At 34.4% G+C, this 12500-nt stretch overlaps 2 protein-coding genes across 5 annotated transcripts in view; both read right to left on the bottom strand.

The window, feature by feature from the left end:
- The window catches only part of ArfGAP1 (ADP-ribosylation factor GTPase-activating protein 1), a gene marked incomplete in the record, with an annotated part of 21350 nt that extends 16723 nt beyond the window's left edge, over positions 1-4627 (bottom strand). The window contains 5 exon segments of the mRNA XM_070128709.1: positions 156-333; positions 1145-1256; positions 1379-1492; positions 1739-1906; positions 4486-4627. Coding sequence (XP_069984810.1) covers positions 156-333; positions 1145-1256; positions 1379-1492; positions 1739-1906; positions 4486-4545 — 632 coding nt within the window.
- A 2025-nt stretch (positions 4628-6652) lies between these two features.
- LOC113815317 (non-homologous end-joining factor 1) lies at positions 6653-11539 on the bottom strand. Of its 4 annotated transcripts, none has more exons than XM_070128645.1 (7): positions 11316-11539; positions 9548-9751; positions 9156-9344; positions 8799-8931; positions 8234-8369; positions 7933-8029; positions 6653-7727 (listed from the first exon to the last, which is right to left on the bottom strand). In XM_070128645.1, exons 2-7 carry the CDS (start codon positions 9728-9730, stop codon positions 7596-7598), a joined length of 870 nt encoding a protein of 289 aa, XP_069984746.1. In that variant the 5' UTR covers positions 9731-9751; positions 11316-11539; the 3' UTR covers positions 6653-7595. The 4 variants fall into 4 exon arrangements, with proteins under 4 accessions (XP_069984746.1, XP_027223210.2, XP_027223209.2 ...); XM_027367409.2 differs by having other exon boundaries at positions 9548-9748; positions 11296-11539; XM_027367408.2 differs by having other exon boundaries at positions 11296-11538.
- Between the last annotated feature and the right edge of the window lie 961 nt (positions 11540-12500).

Consider the following 12500-nt stretch of genomic DNA (forward strand, 5'->3'; position numbering starts at 1 on the left):
CATGCAAATGTACATGTGCAAGTGTGTGTATTAGCATTAGTGTAAGTGCAAGTGTGTGCAAATGCAAGTAAGAGTGAGAGTCAGAGTGAGTGTGTGAGTGCATGTCCATATGTGGTAAACATACATCAAATCAAAAACCCAATGAGTTGACTTACTCTGGCCTGCTGGCATTCTCATTTTGGATGCGTTCAAAGAAAGCTTCAGTCTGGGTCTTCAAACTGGGGTCGGTGAAGCCTCCTTGGTATCCTCCTTGGTAGTCTTGGTAGCCCCCACCCCCCCCACCTCCACCACCACCACCGTAACCATAGCCATTGGATGCATAGCTATTCTGTCCTGCGAGTTGTAATAACACAGTTAAAAATGCTTGTCATTCTTCTTTATTTACATCATAACTTTATCACTCATGTGTTGAATAATGCAAGTTATAAACATCTATTCAAGATAAATGCTTCTTTTGTTGAATTATGTGTTTTGTGTGCAAGGAAATGCAGTGTACATAGAGAAATGGACAATTTGCTTGCTGTCAGTATCTTATCAGTACATCAGAATAGGTGCTTTCTATGGCTACAAGATTCTGGAATCAAAGTTTAAATAATGTAAAAGTAGACAACAAACTAAAGTACACAAAATACTAAGAATTAATATACACATTAAAGGCACATAGTAAAAATCCCTGGTGCTTGGCAGAGGTCCTTATGCAAACTTAGCATGCCAGCAGGGAAATGTCATTAGATATCAGAAGCTATGGCAAAGGGAATTTAATTAGTTACCTCTAGCTATATTGCCAATGTATTTCTGTTGTCCTACCCTTTATTTCAACTTTAAGAGAACAAAAACATAGTAATCATTTGTTTTTGTTTTTCCATAATAATCTGCAGAATTGCAACAATACATTCATTATATTAGTTAATTTCAAATTTTGTTAAAATTCCTGATGCCTGAAAAATGTATATCATTCAGATTTAATTTCTTTAATACTGACAGCGCCATACATCTTTCAAGAAAATTCATTACATTCTAAAAGGATGATTTTTTCCCCAAGTTCCTCAGCTTCCATCACAAAGTACACAATTACTTATAATCAAAAAGCTGAGGCAGATTGCTCTCTCATCCAGATAAAAATCATTTGAGAGAAAAGACATACCTCCTGACTTGAATGCCGGCGTAGAGACTGACTTTGGGATTGTTGTCGATTGATGGTTTTTTGCCTGTGAAGATTCTACACTCCATGATTTCCCTTGGGCTAAAGAAGTGATCTAAGGGTAACCATGGCAAATCAGTGAATGAAGTCTCTGATACATATAATATAGTAGTCTTTAATATCAATTATAAAGGATATGGGCAAAACTTCTTCAACAATAACAATAAGATTACTCACCTTATCTCTGTAGAGAGCAGCAGCTCGGGTGTTATACTTCTGTTGCAGTGGGGCCTGATGATCGTAATCTGATTGACTAAAGAGGAAATCCTTGGCTTTCCTGTTTCCACCAACCTAAATTCAAAAGCACCAAATAACATACGCTCAGAAGTAATCCATTTTCAAAAAATAAACTTTTAAATATATGGCATTTCTATTTGTTCTTAAAATAGATGAAAAATATCATCATCCACACACTTGCATTCTAGATGCAGATATCTAGAATCAAAACAATAGCTGAATATATATCACCAAGCCAATATACTCCATAAAAGGATCAATATACATTGGATAAGATATTCATTGCTATAAGACACTAACCTTCATCTTCTCAAGTTCTATGTCCTTCCACTTGTCCATAGTTATAGACCTGACAAAGGACAAGTGCACTCCAAGGCCTCTGTGTTTTCCTGAGCATTCCAGACAAATCCATATCCCATAGGTTACAGACGACCATTGTGGATTATGGGTTCCACATTCAAAGCATTGCTGAAGAGACAAAGGATGAGCATTACATTCCTAAATCTGCATTATACTACTAAATCTATATTTCATCTATTAATTCATTCTTAAATATAAAGTATCGGTAGGTCATATTTCATCGCAAATTACCTCTTAGTATTAGTCTTTAATATCAATCTCTCACACTAACCAATGTCTAAACAATTATACATAATCATATACTACCAAAACTTTTGAATACACTCCCCTTACAAAAAAAAAAAATCATATACTAATCTGTGTTTAATTGGCTCTACTTCTTACTCAAATATTTCCATTCATCTCGTCCCTATCTTACTTACAAATATTTCTTTCCTGAATATATCTATTTGCCTTTCTCCATGCCTACATGCTCTATCCTATAATATATTGTTCATTTTACCCATCACTTTCTTCACTCTCCTTTTCATTTCATCCCGACTTTCTCATTTTCATCTCTGTTTACTCTTTTCCCAATATAAACATGGTAAACTTACTAGAAGACAAAACTGAACAGGGAAGTCAACCAGGAACCCACCACAAAGAACAACTGTACAGAGTATGAACATATGTGCAGAAGGTCATTAAGCCTCCATCAACATAACCAAAATCCTTGGTTTTCAAGGCAAGTGAAATTACCATTCAGTGAAAAATATGTACCTTGTACTTTTTCTCTAGTTCAGTATTTTCAATTGTCAAAGTAAATGAGGACACGTTAGTTTCTAATCTAATATCCTAATAATTCATCAACATGTAAAACATTTTCTAAATCTTTTATCTCTAATATCTCTGAATGTTTCAGTGTTAATGTATCACAAACACATGCACATGCACATACACACACACAAACACACAAATACAAACACAAACACAGATATATATATATATATATATATATATATATATATATATATATATATATATATATATATACAGATAGATAGATAGATAGATAGATACACACACACACACACACACACACACACACACACACACACACACACACACACACACACACACACACACACACACACACATATACATATATATACATATATATACATAATATATATATATATATATATACATATACATATACATATACATATACACATATATACACATATATACATACATATATACACATACATATCTATACATATATACACATACATATATACACATATATATACACACACACACACAAACACACACACACAAACACAAACACACGCAGAAACCCCAACACAAACACACGCAAAAACACACACCCACACACACACACACACACACACACACACACACACACACACACACACACACACACACACACACACACACACACACACACACACACACACACATACACATACACATACACATACACATACACATACACATACACATACACATACACATACACATACACATACACATACACATACACACACACACACACACACACACACACACACACACACACACACACACACACACACACACACACACAAACACACAAACAAACACACACAAACACACACACAAACACACACACAAACACACACACAAACACACACACAAACACACACACAAACACACACATATATATATGTTTACATACATGTATATTATGGAAATGTATGAATGAGATGAATATCTTCACAATACAAGTAACCAGTTTCAAATATATCTTTCTTAGAAATACATGTATTTCTGATGAAGATGTATTCAAAACCAGTCAAAGACATCACTTCTATTGTGGAGATATTACTTCTCATTCATACTTATCTAAATATGTCAAGACAGATAGATAGATAGATAGATAGGTAGATAGGCAGGCAGGCACATGTACTTGAACACACACACAAGCCAGCATTATCAACAATAGTTCCATGTGGATAATCAGTGACATTGTAAAGATAGTGGTCTTCATTTATTACCAACCAACAAGCAGTCCTTTTTATGATATTCATCTACTTCTATTCCTCTCAAATGAAAGAATACATCAAATTGAAGAAAACTACACCATTTTCAATACAAATGTGCATTTTCTTAGTTGAAAATGCTCACTGTCAGAGAACATTATGTCACAAAAGCTGTTCCAGTCATACATTTATGAAGTTTGCATCCAACAGATTCCTAAAACAAAGGCCTTTGTCTCTGGCATGTTCCCCAGCCCTGAAATCTCCAAGTTTACATAATCCTGACTGAATTTTGAAAGCTGACCTTTATATTTAATTTATGTGGGTTCTATGGGCTCTATATTCCCATATGTTTACCATATTCTCCATTATCTTAAATTATATAACTCTAATTCTCTTTCGATCACTTGCAGATATTTCCCAAGAGGGCATGTTTTAATGCTAAAATAAGTCACTAGCATGTCCCTGGTATAAAATTGGGCATGGACATGGTTCTCCCCCGTGCCCAGCATCATCACCTCGAGTACTGATGACCCAGTCTCGAATGCCTAGAGGTCAGGCTGTGACCCTGAAACGAATTTGACCCACTAACAGCACCATTATGACATAATAATCTTCCAAACACACACGGTTTTAAGTCAACACATCTCGATCTCATGTACTTACACTATTCTCATCTTTGGGCTTAATTTCGGCAAGGACCCGACGTGTGCGAGGGCTGGCCATCCTGACAGACGGCGATGGAACTGCCAGACATTAGGGATCTGCCAACACGGATTGTTTACAGTCAGCTGGCCGGTCAAAACAAACTCTCTCGTCTAGCATATCCGAGCTGGAATAATTATGCCTTGATTTTTTCCTAATATATATTTAGATAATATTTTTTCATAAATCCAAAAGGCCTTAAATAGAATATCGAAATTATTTGCGAATTTATTTTCTTGTACTACAAAGGAGTTTCATTACTTTATTTACGTCATTTTTCCGGGAAGATAAGAGCCTCTTTTAATTCTTTAACTGACTTCTAAATACGTTAACAATCTGTAGATATTAACTTTAAAATAAATAGATACTTTAGAAAATTATCAATATATATCATAACTCTCATTATAATGATTTCATTGTATATCAGGTAAATGAACACATGCGAAATATGTACTAACCAAAAGGCACAGCTGATAACTTAAGCGCGAATTTCAAAATAAACATTCATTGATCTTATATATTAAAGAAGTTCATCGTACATCTAATCTGGAAATATGAACTTTTTTTGATTCAGGGAGATACTATATACTTTTATATCAATTTCTAAGGTAGTATTCATCTACCTTAGAAGAAGACTACGTGATACCTGTAATGATTATAACAGGTTTAAACTTTCGCACCTAACACACTGCTAATATAATATTAAAAGCTTATTGTATAGTAAAGAGTGTTAAAAGTGTCTATCTTTATTCAGTAAAGCTTAAACACATTTCTTTATTTTTTTCTGCATAATCATAGGATTATAATCTTCATTGCTTTTATTTCCCCAACGTTATATTCTGAATAAAATAATGTGTATATACTTCTACTTTTGAAGTAGAATGTGGGATACTTTTCAGTATGCAAAGCACTGATATGAGAAAAAAGATTTTCATAACTAACAAAAATCATAAGAAACTGACCTGATTTATTTACAGCTTTCTTTTTTTCCTTTCCTTTTCTTTAAACATTTAATGGGTGCTAAGAGTATCTGTAATCGATACCCATATCCATTTTTTTTTTTTTTTTTTTGCTTTGCTTTGCTTTGTCATTACTCTGGTGTACAAATTACTATTCGATGCTAAGAATCGAAGCAAAATAACCTACCATTAAACTGGAAAATCAGGGAAGGATTTACTGTCCCTACCTATTAACTGTCTTAGAACACTTTGGATCATCTGAAATATCTAATTAATGAACGTCTGCATAGTAGTGATTTACAGGTTCTAGAACAGGGGTCGGCAACCTTTTGAACATAGTGTGCCAGTTGATAATTAATGTCTTCTTATTCATAATCTTGCATGCCAGTTTATTTTAGAACTGTATACCCAAGTGTATTTTCCTGCACATGCATAACATAAATGTAATATTTTTGTAGCTTTTAGTATTCTTTGTAACAAGAAATATGTAGGTCTTATAATTTTAGAATTATACTCACCATATTAATATCTGGACACAGATGCTACTTTCTTCATTTACCTGATTTTATCAGACAGTGGTGTCCTGGAACTTAATGTGGAGACTGCATGATCATTCGCAGTAGTTTCTAACATTTCTCGATTCTAAAATTTAGCGGACCATAATAATAAGACTTTCTCTCTCTCTCTCTCTCTCTCTCTAATATTTTGCCGTTTGACTTTTTTCTTTGCTCCTCTGAAATAAATAGTGTGCCATAGACAAGTGCTCTGCTTGCCAAGTCTGGCACTCATGCCAAAGGTTGCTGACATCTGTTCAGGAATAAAAGTTTAAAATACTATATATAGTTACAAAGCCAATCTGGGTAATGGGAGTATGAATAAAATTTTGAAAAGGTGGAAGAAGAAAAACCTAAACATGAAAATGTACAAGATAAAAAAAAATGAAAGACAAATTCACTAACACTTTAAAAAAGAAAATATATGTGAAACCACTCAAATCCTTAAACCTTTATGAAAAATATCAAATCATCGGATGCTGAAGGTACCATCAAAAACCTTAAAACAATTAAAAACATCACTAAAATTGAAAATTCAGTGATTGTCCTGACATGATAGTCTGGTCTGAAAAAGAATTGATGCACTAAAACAAACAGGTTGGAATAAAAGATGTATACTTCTTTGCTCTTTATTTGAAATATATATTAGGAAGTAGTTTGTTAAATATATTCCTTTAAAATATGTAATGAAGTCTGACTGGTGATCATAAAAGGGTATAAGACTAGTCCAATGAATGTACGGATTGCACAGCAAAATACAATAAAGAGATTAAGCTCCAATAAGAATATCTTATATAAAATGTTTCAATAACAATCTTCAAAGGCACTGTAGAAGCACCTTACAAACTTGCTATATCAAAAATATCAACAACAATAATATTCTGTTGTTTTGACGCACTTTCTTTCAATACATGAACATTTTGCATAGCAATACTTTGGTTTCAAACCAGAAACCAGACTTCTGTGCATTACAATTATATTAGTATTACACACCTTAAACTGGACATTATGGTCTAATGAAACCTTTATTAAATTTCAGTAAAAAACAACAAACAATAATAATAATAAAGAGGAGGGGAACATGCAAATATTAAATACAACAAAACTTTAATATAATAATTTACAGAGTAACTGATCATTTAAGGAAGTGCCCCTTCGTCCTTACATTTTAAGTGCTCATGCCTTAGATTTCAGCATCTAAAACTTACATCTAAAAGTTATCAGAAAAGACATCCATAAAATGACAGATAAAAATCACATACATTCAACTATATACTCATTTGTACTTTCATCACTTGGGAAATGTCTAAAAATCACTTTATAAAAGTAGCTGCTTGTAACTGTTACATTGTGATTGCCCTAATATTTAACTGCAAATAAAAAATACAGTGAAGCAATATCCCAATGCACTTTTTATAACTATAACACTAATTTCCTGGCTTCTATGTAAGTCTCTATTGCTCACAGCACGTAACATAAAAAAAATCATGTGACCAAGTGAAAATCTGCATCATTCATGTATCACAATAATATCACAAAGAAACTTTTCAAAGGTTAATCAAATATTCAGTTTCTTCTTCTTTTTCTTATTTGGTGACAGTGTTAATGGTGGTCCTTGTTGAAGTTCTTGTATTTGGGCTCTCCTTTCCTTCTCTTTCTCCCTTTCCAGCCTCTCCAATTCTTCATCCTCCTGTTTTGGAATATACACAAAATTCTCTCAGGCATCTTCATATAGTACATATAGGTAGATAAATAAATGCAATCAAATATTCAGTGACTGCACAGTGTTGAACACAGAACATGCTTTAATCTTTTAAAGACTCAAGCATATTTCTCCCACAGCATTACCATATATAAATAAAAATTCAAAGTGTGCATGTCTTTGTTAAACTCACCTCCCTTTTTTTCTTGTCATTAACTTGACCTTTGTTGGTAGCAATAGTACTGGCATCAGCTCCTGGCGAATTCTCACTTTCTTCAAAATTTCTTTTTCTGCACGTATGCAAGACATAAGCTTAGTTTCATTCCTGAATGAAACATTTTCATGTTTCTTGCAAAAGATTACTATCAAGGGTAAAATTACTACATCTAAAGACAGAAGGTTAGTATTTCATTAGGAAAACAGAATAATAGTTAACATCTTGTCTATAATATATAATGTATACTACCAGCATTGTCATTCAAATCGGGCTTTACCTTTTGCTTGATAAATGTTTCATTATAAATGGAAAATTGACAAGATGGTCCTGCAGTACTGTCCAATTGCCTTCCACCATCAGTGCTTCTACTGAGGCATCTATCACATCTTTCTTCTTAGTTTTACTAACTGTTTCTGTAAAAGTTCATAAAAATAATTAGATCTTGTGACTTTTTCCATTCCTATCACTTAAAAAGGAAAAAAGTTACAAGTTACTGGATCATAATCATAATCAGCTGTTCAATCAATCTGTTTGGCATTTTCTGTGAATAATTATGTAAATGTTTTCATGAAGTGTTCCATGATATTTTAGAAATATAGGAGAGATGTAAATGAGAATAAATATCTTCACAATACAAGTGATGCATTTAACCAGTTTCATATATTTTTTTTTTCCAGAAATGCATGTATTTGTGATGAAGTGAGATTCAAAACCAGTGAAATACATTTCTTGTATTGTGAATATATTAATTCTCATTCATACTTTTTCTACATTTGTAACATAGAATACAGTTCATTCTAGAAATAATAAAAATCAAGAAAATTATATTTCATAATACTTACTGTTATTTTTACTATCAGGTGTAAGTTCCTTTAATTGTTCAGTCTTCTTTTTAAGGTCTGTATTCAGCTGTTTAATCAACATACCCATATGATGCATTTGTATAACTAGTGGTACTGACCAATGTTCACGAAACTGAAAAAAAAAACATTGACAACTAAGTATAGGAAAAAAATAATAAAAACAATAAAAACTCTTTGGATCTGGCATCTGGCTGGAATTAAGCTACATATAGTAATTCAGCCAACACTGGGTAAAGAGGGAGAACAAGGTATCATGAAAAACATAAATAAATAGTAACAATAAAAATAACAATTAATCATGAAAAGAGAAAAAAAATATATAACACAAATACCTACCAGATCATCAGACAATCTGTTCAATGTGAAGATCCATTTAAATGCCAGATCATTGAGTCTGGATGAGAGGTTTAGGGTCATGGTCTTTCTGTCTTCTCTCCACTGCACTTTCACATTCAACTTCTTCACCTCATCCAGAACCAAACCTGACAGTTCTTTGATACCTGCTTCTATGCAAGGTGCCCACTCCTATTTTTCAAAGAAAATATATATAAATGTCATTTGATAATTCCAATCTATATCAAATTTTTATCCTCCCTTTTCATTAGAACCTACGTTACCTGCATTAACAAATAACATTCCTACTAACTATGGCTACAATACAATTTCCTCTTTTTACACAGATAAATCTTATGAACTAGTATCATGCACCCTGACAAAAATGAACTTACTTCTGCCTTTTCTAGAACATAGTCTGCAGTTTTCCTCTCGCCCCAGACACCACAACCATCTGTCAACATCAATAAGTACCCAGAGTCACTAGCACTTGACTTTCCCATCCACTCTGGCCCTAAACTCGGCATTGGGCCCCATGCAGCTTCTTCCAAAGATCTCCATGCTTCTGGTGTTGTCATTCTTGCCAACAAAGGCTCCTTCTGTAAAGACCATAGTAGATCTAACATAGGTTCATAGGGTCTAAGACAGATGATCCAATTCTAATATTTTTACACTATGTAACTGGCTGCCAAGTTATGAACTTCGTACATTAACATTAACTTTTGCCACAAAGAGGCAGGCTTATCAAATAAAGAATATCAGTATCTATAACAATACTTATTGGAATTTGTCATCTTAAGTAAATATTCAAAAGACACCCATGCATTTGCGACTGGCTTAGCACCACACAACATGGCATCTCTGCCTACTGGCGCTCTGGCAGCTGCCTACAAATATTCACCACTTCCACCTTTTTGAGATTTTCTTTTGTGATCACCTATTCTGCCATAAAAGTGGTGGCTAGTTGACAATGAACTTATGTACAGACATCATGGACAGACTCAGTCGAACTCTGTCTTGCCAAAATATAAGTATGGCAGGTTTGTTGGCTTTTGGCAGAGCAACAAGTGTCAAAGCAATTAACTGATACCTTGTCACTACTATACTGGATTTCTAAGGCCATTCACCACAGACCAGCATGAATTAAAAAGACATATCAGTCTTCATTAATAGGAAAAAAAGTGTCTCTCTTATAGGTCACTGTCAGTATGTCATGAACATTCACCATCTCAGTAATTTTTCTTAATACTTTCGCATAACCAATCGCCACAATATAGGTATCAATGGATTCCCCTCAAAGTGGAAGTACAAATATGCGTAGCATATATGCCACAGAACCCCCCCAAACCCCCACATTCTTGGCCCTGATAGCATGTACAGGCCTAAAAGGTACCAGGGAAATTGCAGGGTAAAATAGCAATCGTATAACATAATGAATATAATATCTCACCATAGCGCTGATTGTACCCCCTGCAAACTCCTCTTGGGAGATTGTGTCCCCTTACTCCTATCCAGGAAAACAAAGAATCCGCTACATATTCATGGCAGGATAGAGCGTACAACTTACAGGGTGAACATGGCAATATATAACCTGGGAATCATAAAGTGCTAACCTGACTGATACATGCCACTCAGCTAGGAGGGTGATTCTCTCACATTCTATCCTGACATACTTACGTGATGAATATTTTTCTGCCTGGCCAGAGACTGGGGGCAGCAACTGCCAGGGGGAAGAGTCACAGGGGCGGCAGCCTCCAGGGGGAGGAGTCACAGGGGGTGCAACCCCCTGCATTATATACTACAGTGACATTCATTGTGTATTCCTATAGGTATGTATTTTACTGTTTTCTATGCATATTTTTCCCACAATTTTCCTGGAACCTCACCTGCAATATGGGCCAACTTTGTCAGGAATGGGGGGGGGGGATCCACACAATAATTCTATATGGATAAGGTTAGGTTAGGTTAGCTTAGGTTAGGTTCGTACTTATTCCCCCAAAATGACGTTTGTATGTGCTAACATCAAAAAAGTATAACATTGAAAGTCACTCTAAAGGTCTTTCAACCATTTATCATCCCTCTTCTCACTGACCATCTGAACAACTTCTAAAACAATAAAGACAATGACTATAAACATACAAACCTTTTCCTTCTATAAAATACCTAAAAAAGACACTTGAACCTCCACGTCCTTTATTTCTTTCAAGTCCTCCTTAGCAACCGAACAACATTTCCCATACATCCATGAACTGTCCTCAGAAACCAAACACAAACTTGGTTAATGAATAAAATCCCACGTCCTTTCCTTATCTCAAGATAAAAGTGAAGACCACAGCCCACCCTCGTCGACACGCCAAGACACGCACGCGGCGAAGTCAAGGCGGAGAAAACGGGATTGCAGGGCCCACTTAGCCATTCTCTCTGTCTCTGTTTGTCTCTGTTTTTCTCTGTCTCTGTGTCTGTGTCTGTGTCTGTGTCTGTGTCTGTCTGTCTCTGTCTCTGCCTCTGTCTGTCTCTCTCTCGTTTGCATTTTTTATCTATCAATTTCATCTTTTTTAATTACATAACTGTGTTTTCTTTGCTTGTTGTTGTTTGTTTTTCTCCTTTTGATTTTGCCGACTTAGCCATTCTCTCTCTCTCTCTCTCTCTCTCTCTCTCTCTCTCTCTCTCTCTCTCTCTCTCTCTCTCTCTCTCTCTCTCTCTCTCTCTCTCTCTCTCTCTCTCTCTCTCTCTCTCTCTCTCTCTCTCTCTCTCTCTCTCTCTCTCTCTCTCTCTCTCTCTCTCTCTCTCTCTCTCTCTCTCTCTCTCTCTCTCTCTCTCTCTCTCTCTCTCTCTCTCTCTCTCTTTTCATTTTTTATCTATCAATTTCATTATCTTTTTTCATAATATAACTGTGTTTTCTTTGCATGTTGATGTTTTTTTCTCCTTTTCATTTTGCTCTGGTCATTATTTTTTTCTCTGCTTTATATTGATTTTGCTGTAGCTGTTATTTTTTTCTCATTTTCTTGATGTAATTGATATTTCTCTGTCAATAATGCTTTTTGTGATTCAGGAATGGCAATGCTATTATAGTTACTATTATTTTTGTTATTATAATAATTATATTATTATTATTGCTGTTGTTGTCTTTGTTGTTATCATCATTATCATTATTGTTGTTGTTGCGATTATTGCTATTATTGTCATTGTTATCATTATGACTATTACTATCATCATTATTAATAATAACATTAATATGATGATGATGAAGACTATGATATTTATTGTTGTTATTATCATTTGCTATTATCCTTTATGGTATAGATATCATCATTATTATCATTCATGGGTGGGTCCAGAGAATTTTCT

This window comes from Penaeus vannamei, chromosome 13, assembly GCF_042767895.1.
Source record: "Penaeus vannamei isolate JL-2024 chromosome 13, ASM4276789v1, whole genome shotgun sequence".
NCBI classification, from domain to species: domain Eukaryota; kingdom Metazoa; phylum Arthropoda; class Malacostraca; order Decapoda; family Penaeidae; genus Penaeus; species Penaeus vannamei.

Coding starts and splice junctions, on each gene's coding strand:
- LOC113815317 (XM_070128645.1), bottom strand. CDS start 9,730: ATGACAACACCAGAAGCATGGAGATCTTTGGAAGAAGCTGCATGGGGC. Junction 9,345..9,547: donor ATGTTCTAGAAAAGGCAGAA/GTAAGTTCATTT, acceptor TTTGAAAAATAG/GAGTGGGCACCTTGCATAGA. Junction 8,370..8,798: donor ACCTGATAGTAAAAATAACA/GTAAGTATTATG, acceptor GAACTTTTACAG/AAACAGTTAGTAAAACTAAG.